Source organism: Xiphophorus couchianus, chromosome 4, assembly GCF_001444195.1.
Source record: "Xiphophorus couchianus chromosome 4, X_couchianus-1.0, whole genome shotgun sequence".
Taxonomy (NCBI): domain Eukaryota; kingdom Metazoa; phylum Chordata; class Actinopteri; order Cyprinodontiformes; family Poeciliidae; genus Xiphophorus; species Xiphophorus couchianus.
In genome coordinates, this window is record NC_040231.1 from 19,502,885 (window position 1) to 19,525,652 (window position 22,768).

General features: G+C 37.4%; 3 protein-coding genes across 6 annotated transcripts in view; 1 reads left to right on the forward strand and 2 right to left on the reverse strand.

Moving 5' to 3' along the window:
• The window catches only part of apba2b (amyloid beta (A4) precursor protein-binding, family A, member 2b), a 50,580-nt gene extending 47,670 nt beyond the window's left edge, over positions 1-2,910 (forward strand). For both annotated transcript variants that reach the window (XM_028014440.1, XM_028014442.1), the window contains 4 exons: positions 295-507; positions 591-710; positions 927-1,067; positions 1,592-2,910. In XM_028014440.1, coding sequence (XP_027870241.1) covers positions 295-507; positions 591-710; positions 927-1,067; positions 1,592-1,663 — 546 coding nt within the window. In that variant the 3' untranslated portion in view covers positions 1,664-2,910. The remainder of the gene's footprint in view (positions 1-294; positions 508-590; positions 711-926; positions 1,068-1,591) is intronic.
• On the reverse strand, positions 969-8,430 carry sord (sorbitol dehydrogenase). Of its 3 annotated transcripts, none has more exons than XM_028014445.1 (9): positions 8,273-8,430; positions 8,151-8,184; positions 7,621-7,785; positions 7,209-7,368; positions 6,966-7,084; positions 5,885-5,950; positions 5,623-5,801; positions 5,119-5,240; positions 969-1,073 (listed from the first exon to the last, which is right to left on the reverse strand). In XM_028014445.1, the coding sequence occupies exons 1-9, from the start codon at positions 8,324-8,326 to the stop codon at positions 1,040-1,042; spliced, it is 933 nt and encodes a 310-aa protein (XP_027870246.1). In that variant the 5' UTR covers positions 8,327-8,430; the 3' UTR covers positions 969-1,039. The 3 variants fall into 3 exon arrangements, with proteins under 3 accessions (XP_027870246.1, XP_027870244.1, XP_027870245.1); XM_028014443.1 differs by lacking the exon at positions 969-1,073 and adding an exon at positions 4,154-4,986; XM_028014444.1 differs by lacking the exons at positions 969-1,073; positions 5,885-5,950 and adding an exon at positions 4,154-4,986.
• Positions 8,431-9,366: 936 nt separating this feature from the next.
• Positions 9,367-12,698, reverse strand: terb2 (telomere repeat binding bouquet formation protein 2). Its single transcript, XM_028014446.1, has 6 exons — positions 12,442-12,698; positions 10,723-10,804; positions 10,488-10,627; positions 10,288-10,349; positions 10,140-10,204; positions 9,367-10,043 (listed from the first exon to the last, which is right to left on the reverse strand). Exons 1-6 carry the CDS (start codon positions 12,503-12,505, stop codon positions 9,788-9,790), a joined length of 669 nt encoding a protein of 222 aa, XP_027870247.1. The 5' UTR covers positions 12,506-12,698; the 3' UTR covers positions 9,367-9,787.
• Between the last annotated feature and the right edge of the window lie 10,070 nt (positions 12,699-22,768).

Below are 22,768 nucleotides of genomic sequence, written 5' to 3' on the forward strand. Positions count from 1 at the left end.
TTGGAAATATCAATTGTCTGTTGCTGTGTACATTAATGAGTTCTTCTCACATTTTTACATAATTTGTTGGTAAATGACGTGAAGCTGTGATAGCTCCTGCAAATTTCTGAAGATGAGAAAAAAAAAAACAGCAGGCAATTATCTTACTTTTAATGAGTCTGTGATCAGATATACAATTTAACATAAGTTGCTCAATATTCTCTGCGAGCTTCTGTGATGTAGTTTTAATTGGCAGAGATACGTTTCTGCTCCCAATGAAGCCTGAAAATTTACCAAAGAGGTGTCTTTCCACAGCTGGTGTTGGAGAAGAGTAAAGGGGAGATCTTGGGTGTGGTGATCGTGGAGTCCGGCTGGGGCTCCATTCTGCCAACTGTTATCCTGGCCAACATGATGAACGGCGGTCCAGCGGCTCGCTCTGGCAAGCTGAGCATCGGAGACCAAATCATGTCCATCAACAACACCAGCCTCGTGGGGCTGCCACTCGCCACCTGCCAGGGAATCATTAAGGTGCAAGGCACTTCTTACTTTGTCTTAAATACACTTTCAAGAAGATAAATAAGCATTCATTTCTGTGTGTTTCTTGGGTAAAGGGCTTAAAGAACCAGGTCCAGGTGAAAATGAACATTGTCAGCTGCCCTCCGGTTACCACGGTTCTCATCAAGAGACCCGACTTGAAGTATCAGCTGGGTTTCAGCGTCCAGAATGGCATAGTGAGTTTTCACAATGTTTACACATTTTTGTATTATATCCCTGCATAGAACATGCTTACATTGAGTACACTGTAAACAGATGTATCTGCTAATTATCTCACTTTTCGTATTTGATACATTGTAGAAACACACCCGGTTTTGCAATTGCTCTGTTTCTGCCTCATGCGACTGCATTTTACTTACGATGAATTTTCGTGCGTGCGCTCTGTCCTGAAGATATGCAGCCTGATGCGGGGAGGCATCGCTGAGCGAGGCGGGGTCCGTGTGGGTCACAGGATTATAGAGATCAACGGCCAGAGTGTGGTGGCCACGGCACACGAGAAGATTGTTCAGGCGCTCTCCAACTCAGTTGGCGAGGTTAAACTGATGCACAAACACAAACACATGTAGAAAAGGATTATAACTTCCACATGCAGTTTTAGCTCAGCTGCTGCTGTATAGTGGAAGATAATTTTCAGGAGAATATCCTGTAGTAAGGGAGAGTGTACAAGATATGCTCTTATTTAATATAGAGGGCCAAAAAGGGCCACAGTTTCTAAATAAACAATTTGCTAAATGTATTCTTATTCTTCTACAAAAGGATAAAGTGTTTCATACGTGTTTGTACTTCGGTTTTGATTTGCTACTATTTTTATCATTTCTTTATTATCGTATATGAATGTACATTACAGAAGATTACTTTAAACCACTGATTGTCAGTGGAGACACTAAACTACAATACCTGCTGGGTATGAACAGTTAGTACAAAACGCATTGTGGTAAATGGCTCCACTTTGTATCTAAACTACAAATGTACAAAATGGAGGGACGAAATGATTAGCATGTAGCGAAAACATATTGCTGTTGGTCCAAACTCATTGCTGTTTGCCTTATCCCTCTAGATCCACATGAAGACGATGCCGGCGGCCATGTTCAGGCTTCTAACAGGACAGGAGACGCCCATGTACATATGAGCAGCTGAGATTCATCTCCACGAAGGACAGGAAGACGTTCATTTATCTTGCAGCGAAAACTACTAGCAGATTAGCCACCAGGAGGACGATCACGCCTCCCCACTGATTCCTTTTTCCCAAATCTTGAACTGTTTGGGCTTAAGACGTCAATTCTTTGTCATTTCTCACTTGTCTGTGATTAACATGCAACTGCTATTTAACTACAGATTTTCTCATCCTTCTGATCAGCTGAAGAGGAAGCATGTGTGTGTGTGTGTTTATTTATTTGTCCTATTTGGGATTCTTTCTTGTCCTTCCAGTGAAACAGTGTGGACAGAGTTACTGCTTGAATGTGCCACAGTTTATTTTTTTAAATTCATATAATGCAATATACTCATCCTAAACCTTTTGTGTATGGTTCCGCTGATAATTTATTTCCCATGTAAATACACAATTTGCTAATTTTGTGAGGGAAGGCGGCTGCCGTGGCGACAGCGGAGCCCGCATCTGCACTGTAAATATTTCCTCAGACGGAGACAGACCACAATGGTGGCAATGGCACAAATACATCTGAGATATCATAATAGTTTCCAGTGAAAAGGGTGAGGATTTATGTGTTTGAATATGCCGAGCTAATGTACTGTACATGTGAATCAAACCAATGCTCCCAGCAGAGGTTTATGGGAGAAACGCCATATCCTAAGTTCAAGGCAATACACAAAATTCAACCTCGAAAAAACAAACAAGTCTTTTTTAAACTACATGTACATTTCACCAACAAAAGAGTTTGAAACCGCATCCATTTTGCTTTTGATATGAGGTCACATGTACGAATGATGTTTTGTTTGCCCGCTCACCTCCTGTATGCTCATCTTTGGAGTTCTGACTGAAGCTCATGCTTACTAATGAGTGGACCTTGAATGTAAATGTGTTATGTGAGCTGTCTCATTGCCATCCGCAGTATTAGAATGTCTGTACATAAAAATAAAAATTGTCTAGTGTTGTGCTCACGTTAAGGAACAAAACACATAAGTCTCTGCAAACATCCACCAGACTTTACGTTGGACTCCAGGCTTCAGGGGAAACAAAGCGAAACAGAGAGACGTGAATCACATGCTGACAGGAAAAAAAGCTCTTGCCATGGAGTAACGGTTTATCAACGCATTGTAGTAAATTTGATCCGTCTGACATTATCTGTGTGCATGCCTCGTAAAAGTAGTTTCTCATGTCATTGTGGCAAAACAATAAAATACTGAGCTAAACCTGGATTTATTCATTTATTTATTTTATTGAATGAAATGCACTAAAGATTTCATTATTTTTAATTGTTATAATAATTAAATGATAACAATTGATGCTGCCAATAAACAACATACGTACAGATTCCAACAACTTTTAATAGAATTAATCAAATGTGCCACTCAGTCAAGATCTTGGGGAAAGTTGTAACCAAATCCTTCTAAAATTAAATAAAAATAATCCTAGAAAGTAGTTTTGATATGTTAGAAGAGGGGAAAAAATGTGATTCCAAACATATTGGCTTCCATTTGTGTTGGTAATATATTTCTGTTAAATTGACTGGGCAAGATATTCACCTAATTTATTACTAAACTGATTTCCATCAGAATATTTTACAAAGCAGAAAAATGTAGGAAGAACTTCATGGACAACAAAAAAGGAAAGCTTAGAAAATTATAAAGTAGACCATGTTAAATAATAATAATTAATAGTGATAACTTAATATACAGTGAATCTTTAAAATGCAAAGATATTAAGGTGAAGAGAAACACCTGAAGCAACAATAGAAAGACATAATTCTGGGCTTTAACCTTCTGCTGAGTATCTATAGTTAAGATGTTGTCTTTTAATTTAAACAAGAATGTTTCTTTTGACTGGAAGTAATATCAAAGACTCCAAACCAAACATACATTTTAAGTGAATGAAAATATTTTTACATCTAAATTTTGGGCTTCACTGTATATGAAAAGAAAGATCAAGGATGTATAGCTGGAAAAAAGGATATCTGAAAACTATTAACAATACAGTTGCTGCAAAGTGAGAATAAAAACTATGTGTATTAATACATGTTAAAAAAAATATTACCACCACATTTGGGTCTGAACTGGCAAACTGGAATTAAAAAGAGGGAAAAGGCCCATAATTTTTTTTTATCAAGTCTCAGAATTGTGGATGGATAATTTACACATTCTGTTTTGCTTCTTGATTTCCACCCATCTTCAAATGTTGACTCTGGCGAATTACATGTGCTCAAGTAAATAAGAGAAGTCTATATTGAGTCTGTGTGTATGTTGAACTGTCCATGAGTGCAAGCTTTTATTTACCGTTTGCCAACTAGTTCCCTAAGCACTGCAAAGTAATCATTTCTATGGTGAGTTTGTTTATAGAGCCTTGGAGCTTCAAACAAAAGAAGGTAAGAAAAGTAGAGAAAATAAAAATATTTGACCAATTTTTAAAAATGTATAGGATCAATGGAATGAGATAGTCCTTCCATAAAAGTTACTTGTAGGTGTCTTTATTTTATAATTTTCTAGTCCTAAAACACTTGCATTTTCTTTTAAAAGTATCTTGCATCTTCAAATGATAAACTTTGTAATTTTTTGTTGTACATATAAAAGCCCAGGCACTGCAAAAGAGCATCACAAATGCTGTTTATGTTCAAACTTTTTGCCTTGACTACTTAAAAAAAAAAACAGATATTCTTGCATCATTAACACGTTCCTGCTGCTCTAAATTCACAGATTTATTACAATTAGCAACTGGCACTTCCTGGTGCTATTGTTGTCTAATCATTATTTCTAAGCCTGTAGTGCCCCCTAATGTCGAAACATTAGTAGTACATGTATTTAACAGAAAAAAAAGAGATCTTTTTTATCTTACATTTATTTTTTTTTTTAAAAAGTTATTATTCTACAATAGCATATTACATTTTGTAAATCATACCTATGTAGATGCAGCTGTCAGAGGCCTGAGCAACTATAATTAACCAGCACCATCTAGAGATAAACATCTGATAAACAGCTTCCAGCTGTCGTTCACGGTGCTGCGATTAATGCTTCCTTCTTTAAAGTTGTTTTGTTATCTTTCTGAGGCCAGAGTCCTCTTTGTGCCTGTCATGTTCAGTCGATCTCAGCAGAATGCTTCGCCGAAGGGGGCCGGTTCAAGGGTTCTGGTCGTTTTTGTCACACTTTAACATGACCTTTATCCCAAGACCCTGATGTGTGGTCTCGAAGGCCTGCACTGCCTGCTCCAGTGGAAAGCGGTGGGTCACAAGGGGCTTCACATTCACTTTGCCTGATGACAACATGGCGATAGCCATCGGCCAACTGCAACAAAACCACATGAATGTTTGTTTCTCTCTGACTCCAGCTAATAATCTTGGAGCAAAGGTGGACCAATTCTTTCTGCACTATACATTAATATTTACAGGAACAGAGAAGCAGTAAATATTTTCTCACGTGTTGCAGTAGCGGAAGACTCCTCTGATGTCCACTTCTCTCACAGCAGCATTGACCAGGGGAACGGTAGTCATTGCAGCACCAAGGCCCACCAGCATCACCACACCGCCTGAACATGTTGCCTAACAGGAAGTTGAATTGAATTATTTTATGAACCTAATGACATCAAAGTTATGTGGTGTGTGTAGCTCAAACTTGAGCAGATACAAGCAGACAATAGACAGAGAGGAAGGCATTTCATATCATGGTTGGCTGAGATTTAACATTTTAACTTTCAAAGGGTGACAGAAATGCCAACTTTCCGAGTTAATTTCAATCTTACGTTAAATGTTTTAGTTCTAATATGAAATTAAACTAGAATAAGGTCTCCACAACACAAGTAGGTCAAATGAAATCTTATCACTTGGTCCATGTCAGATAGTGATAAGAAAGTTTGCACTATTTTTGTTCTCCCTTCAGACATGATTGTGTTGTTATAACTTATGATTCCACAGGGTTATTTACATAAAGGGCAGTTTGGATGCAGCTCTCCACTCCAGTGCATTCAATGGTAATTTGAGGCTGGGCTCCCAGGATTTCCTCGACTTTCTTTGCCAGCTGCTGCGCTCCGTCGTCCTTCTTCACTGTCAGCTGGAAGTCTGCACCTAGCTCCTTGGCCACGCCCAGGCGCTCTGCAAACAGATCTAAACACAGCTGTGGGTGTTCAAAAGTTCTGAGGATTTTTACCATTTCTTCTGAAATTTACTGCGTCCGTTTGGGTTGTTACCAGTGATGATGACTTTAGAGGCCCCCATTGCCTTGGCTACAATCAAGCTAACCAATCCAATGGGTCCTATAGGAAAGGAGACATATTGATGCTGCCAAGTTAACTTTTAACTTAAAACATGTCTAAATGTTTATGAGCTTTATTTTACAAGATAGCATCAAGTACAGTTACAAACCAGATTTTATATGCAGCATATAAAAGGTGTATGACCTTTTCTTGTTCCACTTACAAAATAAATCAGACTAAACCTTTCCTTCTTAGGTTAGTTAGGATGCTAAAATTATTCCTGTTGCTAAATGCCACAATAATAACAGGAATATTTAAGTATTCTGACACTTTCCTCAAAATCAGAAGTTCAAATAAACAAAGATTTCTGTACTTCTAAACAATTTTGGAAATCAAAAATGATGATGTCATTTTATTGTGGGTTTCCAGTTTGTAAATGTAAAAAAAAATTGTTTACTGGACACTTGTAACCTGCAAAAGCCTGGTTCCTCTTTTGGTACAATATCCAGATGCCTGAATGTACTACATTCGTCTGTTCAAAAAATGATATACAAGTATAAACATTACTTGGATGTCCAGCCATCGAAGGAGACAGATTCAGCCAAATCTCCATATAACTATTAAAAAGAGCTTGTGAAAGGATACCCAAAATGAAAGACCTCATTTTACCATATTCTAAGAAGATGTATGTAAATGTCTGAATCTGAAGAAGTTAAAAAAAAATTTCAAAAAAATATGCCATTCATTATTTTCGCATTTATCATATAGGAAAGGGTTAGTCTGATTTAATGCCAGACGACAAGGGAAAAGAGTTATATATTTTTTTATGTAATGTATTTTATTATCTAGTTTCTTTAATATTGAAGAAAAAGCCCCTTGCAGTATTTTAAGGTTCAACAATATTTACTTCTCCTAACTTTTGTTGTGTCATCTGGGTGTGCTAATAAGACTCCTAACCTGAAAAGGCACGATGGGACGGCCAGTTTGCATCATTCGCAACATTCCACTGCAGTTTCTCATCGGAGGAATTTTGCTACAAAAGTTTGCAATAATAATGGTTCATGCTCAATTTCACCTGCACCACAGATGAGTACGGTGCTGCCGAGGGTGACGCCGGCCCGGCGACAGGCATGAATCCCCACAGAGAGAGGTTCGATGAGCGCCCCCTCCTCAAATGTGACGTTATCAGGCAACCTGTGCAAGACACACAGAAACAGATAAGCCTGAAAGCATATGCAGAGATTAGGCAACAGAGTCAGCTACTGATCAGTTAAGAGGTAGTCTTTGATGCAAGGTTTTGTAATGAAAAAGCAAATACTTGTAGCAGAAGTTGGCGTTGTGTGTGTAATATCTGCACAGGTTTCCATGGTCAGGCGGCGTGGCACAGAAGAAGATGGTGGGGGACAAGTTATACTGTCCTCTTTTGAAGAACTCATCCATGTCGCGGGGCACACCAGGCTCAATGGCCACCCTGTCACCTGGAAAGTTACAATTTCACTTGCCATGTAGCTATCAATATGTGAATTGATAAGAGTACAGTAAAAGATAAACCTTCTGTTTGAAGTGCAGTAAAAATTTTACAGATTGTTAGAAGGATTATAAATATCTATCTTTAAAAAGCATGAATTTAAGGTGTAGTGTTAAATAGAAATGTAGAATAGGTTTAATTTGGTGGGCAAACAGTGCCTTTATATCATGTGGCTCATGGCTTGACATTAATGTAGTTTCACCTGGTTTAAGGTGTGAGACTGCTGATCCCACCTTCACCACTCGCCCTGCAGCTTCGTGGCCCAGCACCATTGGTTTTTTCAGCACAAAGTCCCCAATCTGGCCATGCTGCCAGTAGTGCACGTCCGATCCACAGATTCCCACTGAGTGCATCTGGAGCAACACCTCTAAACACCAAATAAGACAAAAAGGACTAAGAGGACACACGTTATTTCTTTCTCACTAATTTGATACCAGATCTCTTAGTGGCTTTAAATCTATTTTTGACTTTTCAATATTGTTTTTTGGGCCAGACTTTTAACTTATAAAGCAGGAATTTATTACATCAAACCTTGGAACAATTTCAAAGATCTGTGATTAAGCAGCTCAAAATATGTCCATAAACAGAGTAAATTAAGCTTTTCAGGGAGCATTAAGGGATTTCATTATTCAACATTAGCTTGACTATTGCATTGGATTAACTCACTGCTTATTACATATAAATATGTGTAATAACGGCAAAGTGCATCTGAGAACATGTGCTCTTGTTTACCATTAGGTCCTGGCTCGGAAATCGGACGGTTTTCCTGTTAAAGACACAACAATCTGTAATTTATTTTTCGCACAATTTGCAACTGTAAAGCTTTTGGTAAAAGTTTGCGTTCGGTTTCTTACAATCCTGAGGTCTCCCTTAGCATACAACACCGCGGACAAGTTTTCCTCAGCCATGACAGACAGAGAGGGCGGAAAAAGAAGCCGAGAGTCCAAAGAACTGTGCAACCTGGGCTCTGCTCGCCAGAGTTATGGTACAAATGGGTCAGGCGACTGGAAGCGGGCCGGAACCATAACAAAGCATTGGATTGGTCGAAAAACCTTGGAATGAACCATTTGCACGGGAACCGGGGTGGACAAGGTAGTCGCTACCAAGACATTTTCTTCTTAAAATCTTAAAATATTTCACATATTAAAACATGTGTAAATATTTTTGATTTTGTATAAATACATCAGCATTAGTGGTTAACTAAATCCATGCCATTAAAGCGATGTTATTTTATTAGCTACCTACGTCAGCACCCCGTCAACTCAAATCATGAAACTCGAGTCCATCAGCAGGAAACAAATCAGCACGATTTTTTGTTTGTTTGTTTTTGATGCTCCCCCCGCTAGATTTTGAAATATGGGCTTATTTCTTTATTCGTTTTATAATAACTATAATGCCTTAATGTTTACAATATCCGACCCCGTTGCTCAGCAACGCAGCCATAAAGATGACGCGTGCCACTAGAGCTGAATTAAGATGGTTCAAATGTTTTACAGTTGGACCGAGGTGAGCAAACTTTTTACTTTACGAATATCACTACTCCAAGAAATTACTAAAATAAAAAAAATGTATTCTGTAGAAAAGGCTACATAATTGTGTAACTATTCTTAGCATCTGATTTAAAATTTGGAGATGTCATCAAACAGATAATAACCGCAAAACAACAAATTTAGGCAAAAGAAATAGAACAGTAGACAATTAGCGACTGTATGCAGTATCTTTCTTTTACCTCCAAATGGGACAACAGGCTCAGTAGATAAGAAAATAACATGAGAACAACGAAGCTGGTGCACAAACAACAAACTCCACTGTAACATGCAGTGCTGTGTCTGGTGTATTTTTGGTCAAAATATGTTTGTTCATTTTGTGAAGTTATTAAAGATGGATAGAGTATCCAGACATTTTACGTAAATGAGAGTAGCAGTACTTAAAAATAATAGTATTCAAGTAGAAAAAAAGCATCCACCTTTACTCTTTGTGCAAATACAAACATTTTCATGCAATGTTTGACAATACAGTATTTAGTATCAGCATTAAGTTATAGTTTACATTAAATCTGTGGGCTTCAGCTAAACATTTTAAGGAAACATAAAAACATAAACCATAAATAGGATTAAGCAAATACTTGCAGGATATATATGTTGGTGTGCAATAACACTACAATGTTCCATATTTTATTCCAAATACAGAAAAAACAAATATATCTGCATCAACTCTTTCATTGAAAAACCAGAGGTACAAATTATGTGGCAGCCTTCATGTTAAAAACTGAAATTAAACACAGACAAATTAAAGATGCTATTATATACCAGAAATACAAAATGAGACTGCCATTGTTTCTGTAATTATTATTATTTTTTCCCCCTTTCTTAATGTGTCTTGGCATACTTTTGCCCCAAACAAAGGCAGGCTTTACACTTTGAACATCTGAAAACCCCAGGATGCACATCATGCAGATCACCGGAATATTTCGGAAGGTTCTCTATGCTGATGTACCCTGCAGGGACAGAGCAGTATGTCTGCATGTTAAACAGTTTACCCGGGGCCTCACAACTAACTGAGCTTCTTAAATGGTCACATAGGTGACCTTCGCCCTCTGATGAGTCTATGTCTGATTCCTCAGATCTGTCAACAAAGCAGAGAGAAGTCGATTTATTTTACCAGTTAAAGATCAAAAATGGTAAAATCACAATTTCATTAAAATCAAAATGTTAAACTTGCATGCTTTCTCTTGCATCTTGCTCACTGTGAGGGACAGCTGGTAGGCAGAAAGACTTTTGTTCGTCCTGTGAAACAAGGGGGGGAACCTAGATGACCTACTTCCAACATGATCTACCCCTTTTTAATTCTGGTTGGCCGGTTTTGTTACCTGCGCGATGGTTTCTTCATCCTCATGTTCCCAAATCAACCTACCAACCACTTCTCTCACCTCTTGAATCACAGAAGAAACACAACAAGTTATGAATAAAACGTTTAGCCCTTTGGGTATGATTGAAAATAGCTACTTTTGATTTTTACAGCAAACACTAGGTTCTTCTATGTTAAAAAAGAAGAGAAACAATGTGTCACCATCCTGCACAGAAGCTGGAGACAGCACATAATGGCCGATGCACACTGATTTCACACTTTGCCGCTTTTCACAGGTGGACAGGAACAAGCTGTGGAAAACAGTGACCTTGTTCGATATGTAATCGTTGTTCTCAAATATCCTGAAAAAAATATATATATTTCCAGCGTTAACACGATTGTGGAAATTTACAAATGGACGCCCAGGACAATAGCTTGTATTTGTCTTCTTACTCACCTCAGCGTGTCGGGACATGTCGCATCGTCACTGAAGAGGTAGTCTGCCTGCCTCCATTCTATGATGGTCCCACCTTCCACCACTGCAAGAAATATAAGATTTAAAGAAATCAGTCAGCCATAATTTTCAACTGTTAACCTATGCACTGTAGATACAGCCACAAAATAAGTTGCAGATCGACCAGACTAGGTATTCCATCAACTATATGTATTCCTTCTTAGAGTTCTTCAGAGTCTAGGGTTTGGACAGGGACGTGGATGAAAATGGCACAGAAGGATTTTCCCATTTTGATAAATGATGCGGCAGGCTTATTGTTCAGAGATAATAATCTTGAAACCTTCAACCAGTCATGTAATTGCAATGTCATTTCTACATAGTATTCTTAATTGTACTCTTCCAAAAAAAAGAGAAGACTTTAACCGTTCTAAGCTTTATAGAGGTTTAGTTGAGCTATTTTAATTATATTTGAAGAGTCAGAGGTTAATATCAGCTGGTTGGTCACACGACTTCAACCAGTTGTATTTCTCTTTCCGAAGTCAGACGTTTTGAAAAACGTAAAGAAACAGATTTGTTCTCCAACATGATTATCTCTTATGATTCAGCTAATGTCACTAAAGACTAACATTTGTTGAATGTTAATTCCATCTTCAATTTTATCCTTGTGTTAGCAATATTGATGGATGAAATGCATAAAGCAGACTGGGACAAACACACAAAGTATTCCTGACTTCCAGGTGGAAGATCTGTGATTGTCAGTTGTTTTTTTTTTTTAAGTAAAGCACAACAAAGCTTATTGTATGACCTGTTTATGTTATTTAAAAGCTGCGTTAGTTAGATTGGTTAGATGTCTCTCTGTCAAGTCTGTATGGAGGACTGTTTTGGTATCCACTACATAGAGATATGATGGGAAACAGCAGCAGTCAACGCCTCTCATTTATAATGTTTCAGCTTTAAAATGACAGCAGGTGACTTCATGTCTTCAGCACCTGTCCTGCCTGCACGTCCAGGGCTGCGTCTTCTTCTTGTTACTGAAGCAACAGTGTGACTTTCCAGCAGATGAGCCGGTGTTGACGTGTGAAGCCTGACTTCACAGCCTGTGAATGCTGAAGGAGGTGAAGAAGTTGTCCAAGCCATCAGAGCAGCTCAATGTCTTTACAGGACAGGACGGTGGGTAGTTTGACTTATAGTCTTTGTCATGATGCCTTTCCGGATTAAACCAAAACAGTGAAGAGGAAGACACTGCTTTGTAATTTTTCTATTCTTTCAGGCTTTTGGGGGGGGAAACTATTGAAAATACACTTGTCTAAAATATACTAACAGCTTGTATTACTGAGAGTTTAATTTTTGGTTATTCATGTTCAGATTTCTGTTGAAATGCTCCTTTTTGCCTATTTAATATCGTATATTATGTATTTTATGACTGCTTTTGTGAAGCTTGTAATGCAATCATTTCAAAAATAAACAAACAAAATTGACAACTGCACATTCCGCAATTCTAATCAGACAAAAACGCCAATTTTGATGTTAGATTTTAAAATAATGAGAAAGAAAATGTTTTGGAAATGACTTGGAAAACAGAAATAAATAACCCTTATTCCATTTTTTAGATGCTTTATTTTCCTACTTAATATAAATAACAAGCTAAAGCCGTACAAATATGAGAAGGTTTGCTGGCTTAACATTTTGTTAGTTGGAGAAAACTGAAAAGAGTTAACTTACTCCAAAAGTCAAGACGATCTTGCGGCACACTGCTCGAAAACCAGGCAGTCTTGCAGCGAAACATGGCTTCTCTTCCTTTAAAGATAAATCCTAAAAAGTTTTCTCGTGTAGTTTTGAAGCTATTGTCAATTTGTAATGCCTGTCTTCATTCTTTAATCTCTTGATTCAGCTAGTGTCCAACGATAACTGAGCGCTAGCATCAAGCTATCTGCGGTTCGGCGCTGAACAGTGTTGCGTTCAGGTGCCTCGGGAAGAGTTCGGAAATGTCCCTTGTGAGGAGACCTTCAACGGCGGCTAGCTTTCGTTTTGCTATAAAATATATGATGTGCATATGAGTTTTCTATTGTAAAGTAAAATGATTGATCATGGCAAAAGCTTAATCGACAAAAATTACAAATATGTTATTTTATTTTATTATCTTTTTAAATCATCATTCTAATCGGCCTCAAATGTACAAATATTTGAGCCACTTGGTCCACTTTAAGACCAAGTGGCTCCAGGCGCTTTGAAGGAAGATCAAGAATATAGAGTTGAATGGTTTGACGTAGATTTATAATTATGACACCGAATATTTACATGCATATCAAAACATAAATCATTAAAGACAGCATGGGTCAAAAACAAACCAAAATACAGAATAAATATGAACCAAATAGAAGGGAAAATTTGGTTAATCAACCAAATAAAATAAAATATGTCACAAAATTAAAGGAGAGGGAAAACAAAGCACACCCCGGTCTTTGTCCTAGTTGATAGAGGAAGGTGGGTTAGTTGGGTTCTCTTATAAAATTTCCCAGAACCCTACAGCATTTTTATAACACCTTCAAAATCATAACACAATAATAGAATAATTAGCACAGTGTGTTCATTATTTCCTCAAGCATTATCCTTGAATGCGCATGAAGTGAGATAAAAATGCCTCAGCACAACTCTGAATGCTTTTTAAGGAAGTATTATACTACCTCATACCAATTTTTTGAAAACTGGAAATGTGTCACTCATAAATGTCTTGGATAAGATTTAAACCTTTTATGTTTTTCCAAATGATCTCTTTGTTTCTTTATTACTTTAATAGCACTGTTAAGCACCAAATGGTTAATTTTGTGTTTTGATTTTAGACACTGCTGAGAGTGCCTTTTTGATATGGTTACAGCATGGTTCTCGTCTTTTTATTCTGTTTTTTTTCCTCCTTTATTTTTTCTTTTTCTTTTGTGTGTCAATAGCAGTTTTTCATCACGAGATGGCACTGTTCGCAATGCACGTCTTAGTTAACCAGCCAGCTTTGAACATGGCTTGTATCAGTGTTTTTTCACATTAATGGCAATGAATTATTAAAGATGGAAAGAAGATTAATTCAGTAATCTCCCTAATGCTGCATTAACTATATTAAGGCTTGAACATTTAAAAACACAGATGTTATTTAGGAGACATGCCATCCTGCAAGGGTTTCAAGGAATAATGTTGTTTCTACAACATTTTGGAAGCACTGAAGCCTTTTGTTTGCTGTACTCTAGCAACAGAATAGGTAGTTTTCTTAACATTTAATGTTACTGGGTAGTAGCTAGAGGAGCTGAGCACAGGTAAGTGAGCTGATAAGAGACAGATGGGAAACTAAGCTAAAGTTTTGTTTACGTAAAATAAAAGAAAAGCTGGAAAATCTAGGAAAAACTACAGACCACCATAAAATGGGCTAAACATTGTGATAAAACAAAAGTACAGCAGAGAGACTAACAAGAAAAATGCAACCAGTGGTGTCAGGACAAGCAAAGGTCTCTTTAAATCAACATTACCATTATTATTTTAGGTAAATTCTTTTTTTTGTTGTTGTTTAATTTTTATTATACTTGATTATGTAAACCTATTTCACATATTAAAAAGACGAGTAATCATCAGCACCACTGCTTTCTGGTCAGTGTCTTGTTTAGTGGAGTTGTCTGAAGGTTAGGCATGCATTGCATTAAAATAACTGCACCCACAAAAGATTTTGACAATAATGTGCAAGTTTGTCATGTAGCTTTGTATTTCACAAGAATCCAATCAGCACCACTGCCTTACAACTAGGCTGTGGTAGGCTGGTAGGCTGTTTGTCTGAACTTCGGCTGGATGGAGAGGATATCACTACTTTATTCATCGTAATTCTATATGACATAGATGCACAAAGACAAAGAATCTGCCAAAATCTGTAGATCACTGTGTTCTTCTTTGCAATGTTTTGCACGATGCCTGCAAAATATCAGTGCCTGAGATTTTCAACACCACACTCGGCGAAAACTCTGCTACCATGACAACAGTGAAGCCGCACCCAGATTCTCATGTCTCACCCTCCAACAGGGTCGTTTCAAATCAAAGAGGCGAGGGACGGGCTGGTGTGCAGACACAGAGGTTTAATCTGGGTCACAGTTGCTCCTATCAGTGGGTGAAGCATTTATTGCTCTAATTTGACAATTGCAACTGCCTTCCCTGTCACGGGGTTTTGCCAGAATGATGCATCATACTAACAAAAAAACTCCTCCACACACACACAATCCTGTGCGACCTTTAAAGTTGTACATACACTCTTGAAACTGGTCTATAAATTAATCAGTGCATTGATGTGAGATCGGCCTATGATGTATTTTACTTGATATCAGGGATTTTTCTTATAGCTTGTAACTTGTAATGATGCCTTTTTTCTGTTTTCTTATTTCTCCAGACAGTAAAATGGTGGATATTTGAGGCATCTTAGGTATTCAGATAAGTTTGAAACAAATTTCTATTGACTGTATTATGTCATTCATGTGTTTTAATATTCATCCTGATTGTCTGCTATTATACAACTATAAGCTAATAAACTAAACTCCTGTGTGAATTTGCTGTGATCCTTGATCTGTGGCTTATTAAAAATCATCATAAAGAAGATTTATTAATTTGCTGCACTCCTGATCAAACATTCATGATGCCACTGGGCATCTCTGGCTTTTTTTTCTGTCATTCTGGCTTTTCCAGTGTTTCCAGTGTCTTTTGATGCCCAGAAATTATTCACGAGTTCTCAACTATAGGACATGTCCCCTTTTTTCTCCTTCTTTGCCTCTTGTGCTTATTTTGTCCTTTCAAGTTCGGTCCTGCTGGACAGAGAAAATGCCCCGCGGTGACAGAGCTGGCTGCCATTGGCTCATTCATCTCAGTTCTGTTCCAGGGATATTGTTTCATTGTGTGTTGGTCTCGATTATTTGAGAATGCTGCCATTTCTGCCCAGTTATTGGTGCTGCTAGAAAACTATATAGCTTTTAATTTTGGGTCCTGTTTTAGTTGTTTTCCATGTTAAATAACTATGAAATCTGTACATCACATCAAAAAAAAATAAAAAATAACATTAGCTAAGTAACATTTTTGAAGTCTCTTTCTCTCTTTCTGCCAGATGAGGCACAGCAGAGATGTTTGTCTGGAGTATCTGCTCCAAAGAGTTGTGCCTCAAGTAAACGATGTGTTCAGAAAAAATGAGCAGAGCTCTCAGGCAAATGCTTCTGGCTTTGAAATTGTGCGCACTTGCTTCCTCCAGACCTCCCTTGATATTCATTTGGTGCTACTCCATCAACAACGTGGAGCAGTAAATATTGCAGAATACACATCTCTGCGGAGGGTTCATGTCCTATCAGAACTAGTCTGTGATTTTAACTTGCTTTGAGTTCATCCCTGTGTTAAATGAGAGCCCATTATTGACCCATTTCTCTCTCTTCCTATCAAGTCTCTTTCTCTCTCCAGCTGAACCAGCAACATCAAAGGAGCGTGCTTCAAATCGCAGGTGTTGAAGGATTAAGGCCACCGCAGGATGTGGTTTTATTCTCAGCTTCATCTTTGATGTAGTCTCTCTTTGACACGCTTGTATCGCTAATGCATAACACAGCGTACTAGGTTTGAGGACGCATTTCCGAACTTAAAGTCTGAACTAGTGCCTCCATTCTTGTTCAGTGACAGTACTATGCCAAAGTATTCATACCCACTGAAGTTTTTCCATGTCTGGTTACCTTATAAAACCACACATTTCACTGTAGTTTATTGGAATTTCATACAACAGATGAACAAAAAGTAACATAAGTGTGAAGGTTGACAAAAATGAAATTATGTTTTCAACATCTTTTACAAATAAACCTGAAAAGTGTCGTCCTTGTATTGAGCCCATTTTAATTAGATATTCCTAAATAAAATCTATTTGCACTAGATACCAATAAACTGTCAAGGAGAGTATTACTCAGAAAAGTAATTGGTAAAGTCAATTTGAAATCACGTATTGTTTTCCTTTCTCTTTACATTCATAAAGTCTCCCTGTATTCATTGGTCATATAATTCTCAAAAATAATACATTGATGTCTGCTGTACTAATGACAGAAAGAGAAAAACTTTACTTTTTAAGAAAGGGCTATGTTTCAAGTGTTTAAACTCTGATCAGTAACCTCAGAAGGCACTAAAAGAACTTAAATATGTGCTGTCATATGCCTAGAAATTTAACCAATGGATTTATGTTTTTTTGTATTTTTAGGTATTTATATATTTATCAGGAAAAAAACACTAATCAAGAAAATAGTTCATCTCTCTGCCCTGCAATGACAAAGAATACCTCAAAAGTAAATGTAATTCATACAAGAGCAATCTTAAAAATCCTATTAACATAACCACACTTTTCCCCCTGCATCGATAAAATGAAGATTCTCTGTGATATTCATTGATCACATTGATCAAAGTGGATTTTTATTTTACATGTCATGGTGGATGATGTAATGTGACAAAAGTCACAGACAAATATTTTTCCCAGTGCTGTGAACTTTCACACAAGTGAGGCAACAAATAAACTTTATCAGAGTGTTGCTGTGGTGCTGGCTCAGGGCTCTACGCTGGCCTTTAACCCTCGTTTTGTCACTGGGGTGCGTTGTCGTGCTGAGGAGGGACAGGAGAGCACATTGTTCCCCCATCCGTTAAGAAGCCACAGAGGCAAAAGCTGAACAGACGGAGGGAGGAAACGTTACAGGCTACAATAGGCTTACCTTTGGGGCACCAGGCTCAGAAAGCATATACTGTATGTGGACTCATACATGCATCACACTCCCAAGGAGACACATGCACATGCTCACACATTTGCAACATTGCGCAGGGGTATTGGTTAGGCAACACGCAGAGTGAAATATGCAGCTGAACAGAGGACACCTGCGAGACAGAAACTGCCAAACTTTTGAATGACTGAAGCCAACTTTGTGTCTCACCAAGGACTGTCATGCTGCTCTGCCAGACCATGCGTGAATGTAATTTGCCCTTTAAGTTTCTTCAGTCGATGATGACTCATCTTTTGAGTTCAGAGGGTGGCATCACAGAGAAATGACTGCTTCCTGTAGTTAACACCATGCTGCTCATCTAGATAAATGACACAAGTTCCTTTGTTTCAGTTTTAATATTATTTTTTTTCTCAAATTCCTTCTCTAGGTTTTTGACCTTATGAACACAACTTTTTTTCTTCTTTTGTTGATAGGAAATCTAGGTGACATAAATTCTATTTATCAATTCTTTTACATTAATATATTTTTATTTAAGTTTAAAGTGTTAACAGAAGATTAGCTGAGAAATAGGACAGTTCCCTTGCAACAGGAATGTCCTTGGTTTGAATCCCAGCCTGGGGTCATTCAATATGGAGTTTGCATGTTCACTGCTAAAAAAGGAAAATGCCGATATCTGCATATACTAGGTGTACAAGTAGTTTTATGTTTAATACTATAGACATTCTTACTAAAAGCTTAAAGTTACTCCAAAGCAGGGATGCCCAAATCCAGTCCTCAAGAGCTGCTGTCCTGCAACTTTTAGATGCATCCTTTCCTTAGCTACTTTTAACTTACAGGAAAAATATCTTGTTCCACAGGCAGATTATTTTTCTTACAAGTACTTTTTTGTCAATACTAAGAAATGATTGACTTAAACCAAGTTAGTATTTCTTGCTGCAAAGCTACTTGCAAGTTAGTTTTGTCTAATTTCAAGTGTACTGAGATATTTGCACTTAAAAACTAGACCAAAAATACTGGCCAAGATTTTGCATTTTCGCAGTGTTCCCCTTGCACATTCATAGATTCATCATGTGTGCACATGGATGTTTGTCCAACTTTTTGATCTATTTTCTTCTTATAGTCAGGTTGTTCCCGAATTTTGATTTGAATTACTAGTTTCATTAATAATTGCCCCCAGTAATTATTTATAGTCAAACTAGGCTCCCACTTATCGACTCGTTGAAGGGGTTGTCTCATCTTGTAGCTTACCTGCCATCCTTTGCCATCCTAGCTTACCTGCCATCCTTTGTAACTTTAATTTATAGACAAAGTGGTAGGTGAAGGTGTAAATCTACTATATCACAACCTGAAGACAATTCAGGTTACTTTGCAGTACTTTTTAGTACTTCAAAATGAAAACATACTGTATCTCCTCACATTCAGAAATTTTCTAACTGAAACTGAGGTGTCTCCATTTTTTATTAATACACAAAAACAAGGAACAGTTGTTAATAGGCTAAAGATTATGAATGTATATCTGGCTTCTTTCTTCAGCTCTGAGATGCTGTGATCTTGAGACCTGTTCCTTCTCGTTTTGCAACTGCAGGATGCCGCTGTCTAAACACAGGCCTCATCCGCTTTTTATAACTCTTACACACACCGTTTTGTTTTGGCAGCGGCTCTCGAACTTACACCTCTGTCTTCTGTAACTTGCATGAAAAGATTTTTAAAAGGTGTAAAAATCGTGCAAAAAAAGAAGTCATACCACAACCTTTTATTTGTTGAGTTTTTTACAATAAATATTGAAGCGAAATAATAATAATAATAATAATAATGCAAACACTCTAAACATATGCTGCAGTTTGTGTGGGGTTATTTGTCTCTTACATCTTGACTTGCTTGGTAAGGCCCAGTAGCAAAGAAGCTTAGGCTTCACTTTTGTGACAAACTTTAAACTGCAGAGACTTGACTGCCAGTTTGTGTTATTGTTGTGGATCACCCCTCAGCTGCAGCACACGCAGGAAAAAATCTGATTGGAGTTTTATACAGTGAAGAGCCATTTGGTTAGTGTTTCTGACTGTTGCTCTGTGGGTCCCTTTAGGGCAGGAAAATAAAATATGAGTCAGTCCTCAGTCAAAAACTCTGACTAAAATGGCTTACTAAACTACCTAGGGTAAGTCATGATTTCATCAGTAACTTCTGTGTCTCAAATGTCCACTGATGATAAAAGTGACTCTCCAATATTGTCTTTTATGCTGTCATTAGTCAACTGTTAATAATCAATGTTATGTTCGGATCTATACAGGAGATTTTTGGAATTAACCTGAAAAAAATATTTCAATGAGCCCTCATCTACTGACATGAGTCTAAAATGACACGTTTCAATTAGTTTTCCAGTAGGATACAATTCTTCTAAAGCAACACAGCAAAGACCATTCATTGTCCATACCTGCCTAGACTGGTGCCTATAACTGTGTAGAGATATAGGGCACAACCTGGACAGGTTGAGAGTCCATCACAGAGACAGTCCACCATGCACACACACAATTAACATAAACAAATTCACAGGGAGAACAAACAAATTCCATACAGAAAGACCACAGGCCAGGGTGTGTGACCCAGACACAAATATTACAACCTGCAATGTGCAGCCCTAAAAAACAATTCATTTTAACAAGTAAAGAATTTTCCTCAAGAATGGTTTTGATCAAGAAATAAACAAAAGAAAACAAATGCTTTATGAGAACAAGATATAAAACTATTTGCCAATTTGTCACATGAATGTGTATTTGACAATAAATCAAATGTTCTTCCAAATTTCTTTTAGTGCCCTTTGGTCAACTGTACTACCCTGGGATTTTGCCATTTAAAGTTGGTGAAACTGTGGCCTTTCATGCTAGATTTTGTTTGAAATTCTAAAGTTATTATATCTTGTTTATAATTTAGTCAATATCCGTATGATGTGATTTAACAACATCCTAATTTTTCCCAATAGACCTGCTGACCTGATTTAAACTTTGTAGTTTTTCCCACCTCAACTAATTCAGTTGCAGAGCCTGTTCATGTTTAATTAAGTGTCTGATGTAAGTTTGGTCATATAACTAAATTCACAAGGGTCTTTGCTAAGTTTTCTTTGATATTGAGTTGAAGCCTCAAAGGGAATTTGGAAAGTGAACTGTGAAAGGTGGCCTCCTATAATCCCTATTTAATGAGTTGTTACATTTGAAACAATATTTGTTGTGACTTAGAACTGTATGAATAAACTGGAGTAAATTTAACTGAACTAAATAACTGTTTTGAATTTTCAAAAGCTTTTTCTGCATTGACATAGCTTGTAAATATTTAAATGAGGAATCATGCATGTATTTAGGGGGAAAGCAACCCCTACTGTTAAGCAGCTCAAACATGGTCCAGCTTCTACAGATGAAGGCTGTTTGAAATATGCATTTATTGTAAAATATTTACTGTCCTCAATGCTGGTGGTACTGCAACACAAGGAAATCAAACTTGAAATGGAACTACCTGCTGTACTGCTGGATTTACAAATACGGAGAAGCAATGTTACAAAGGTAATCTGATGGGTGGTTCACATTTTTGCAAACAATTTCTCTCATCTACAAATGAAATCTTCAAAACAGTGCTTAAAACTGTGTTGCTGCATTTTTATTTTCAGAAAGCACCTTATTAAGCCATACTTGAGATATTTAACTGTGCAGTAAGGATTCTGTATGCTTTCTAAAAGACAGGAATGACTAATATAAGCCTGATAAGATTACTTTTCATGATTAAATATCCGATTTACACCTATAGCAAGCACTTTCAAATACTGACCAATGTTTCTATGGGTTGTTAAGGTCACAGTATGTATTTAAGCCAGAAATATTGCTTAAACAGAAGATAAAGCCATCTCTTTTAAAAAAAGAAAGAAAGCAAACAGTTCCAAAAGATTATGGTCTTACAGTGCTGCAAAAAAAAAAAAAGTCTCCCTTACAGATAAAGAGTTTGATCAAAAAACCTTTAGAGCAAGTAAAGTTCTTCAGAGCTACTATGCTACAACGTTTAGATGGAAAAGGGAGATTTTATTATAAAATTCAAAAAAGAGTTGGGGGGTATAGAAAAGGTAATAGGAATAGAAGGGAAGAAAATATTATTTTCAGAATCAGATTTGGGCACACAAGGTTAAATAGTACTCTTAATAAACACAGTACAGGTTGTTGTAAATATTGTGGAGAGATGGAAACAATACAGCATGTATTTTTAGAATGCAATAAGTATGTAAGGGAGAGAGAGATGTTGGTTAATGAGTTGAATAATTGTAAATTAGATTTAGAAGAAATATTTCAGAAATCATCAGGAGATATAATATTTGAGAGTATTTTTAGATTTCTAAGAAGGACGGGTAGTATGGGGAGGTTATAAGCGTGTGATCCATACTCCAACCTGGAAGGTGGCGGTAATGCACCTGTAAGTTGTTTGCCAACCGCCATAAAACAAAAAGAAGAAGAAGAACGTTTAGATGCGTCCCTTGTAGAACCAACCTGAAGCAGATGAGTAGCTCATTACCAGGTCTCTGCACACTGCAGAGGTGAATGACTGGAGAAGGAGCTCGGCATTTTGAATCAGGTGTGTTGGAGAAGGGATGGGCCTAAAAGTTGCATGAGAGCAGCTCTTGAAAACTGGCTTTAAGAGTCCCTGCTTTAGGGTAAGTTTACATTTTTAGTAAGTATATTTATACAGTTAAGCACAACACTATTTGGTAGATATAGAAATAAACTTATTTTTTTATTCAACCAAAATAATTATTTTTGACTGGACACAAGCACCCCATAGGTCCTCTGACACCAAAATTTGCAAACTATTTTCATTTGCTGAAGTTGGTGGCATGTTTTAGCAAGCATGTCATTGATGTTTGCTTTGTGTGTGGAAAAGGGAAGGGGGGCAAAGTGCAGCAAACGATCCTGTGTAATCAGGATCGTTCGTCTTTCAGGTGCAATTTTGATGGTGTTCAAAACTGACTGGAAACTTAATTCTTTTAATTAACTTGGAACACATTGGAAAGGCCTTAAACTGCCTGAATATGTATCAAAAATTAAATAAGCCTGATATCAACAGTAAAAGCATCACAAATGTGTCTAAATGAAGGGGATACAGTTTTGCCACAAAGTACAGCCTGTTTAAATAATTTGGGGGCAACAGCGTCTCTGGAGGCAGACGTTTGTCCTGTAACCACTGGGCTGCCTGCCGCCACGGCTCCTTTTGCCTCAGCTTGTGTGTCTTTGGTCAAGACACTTCACTCACATCGCTTGTTGTTGGTGATGTTTATA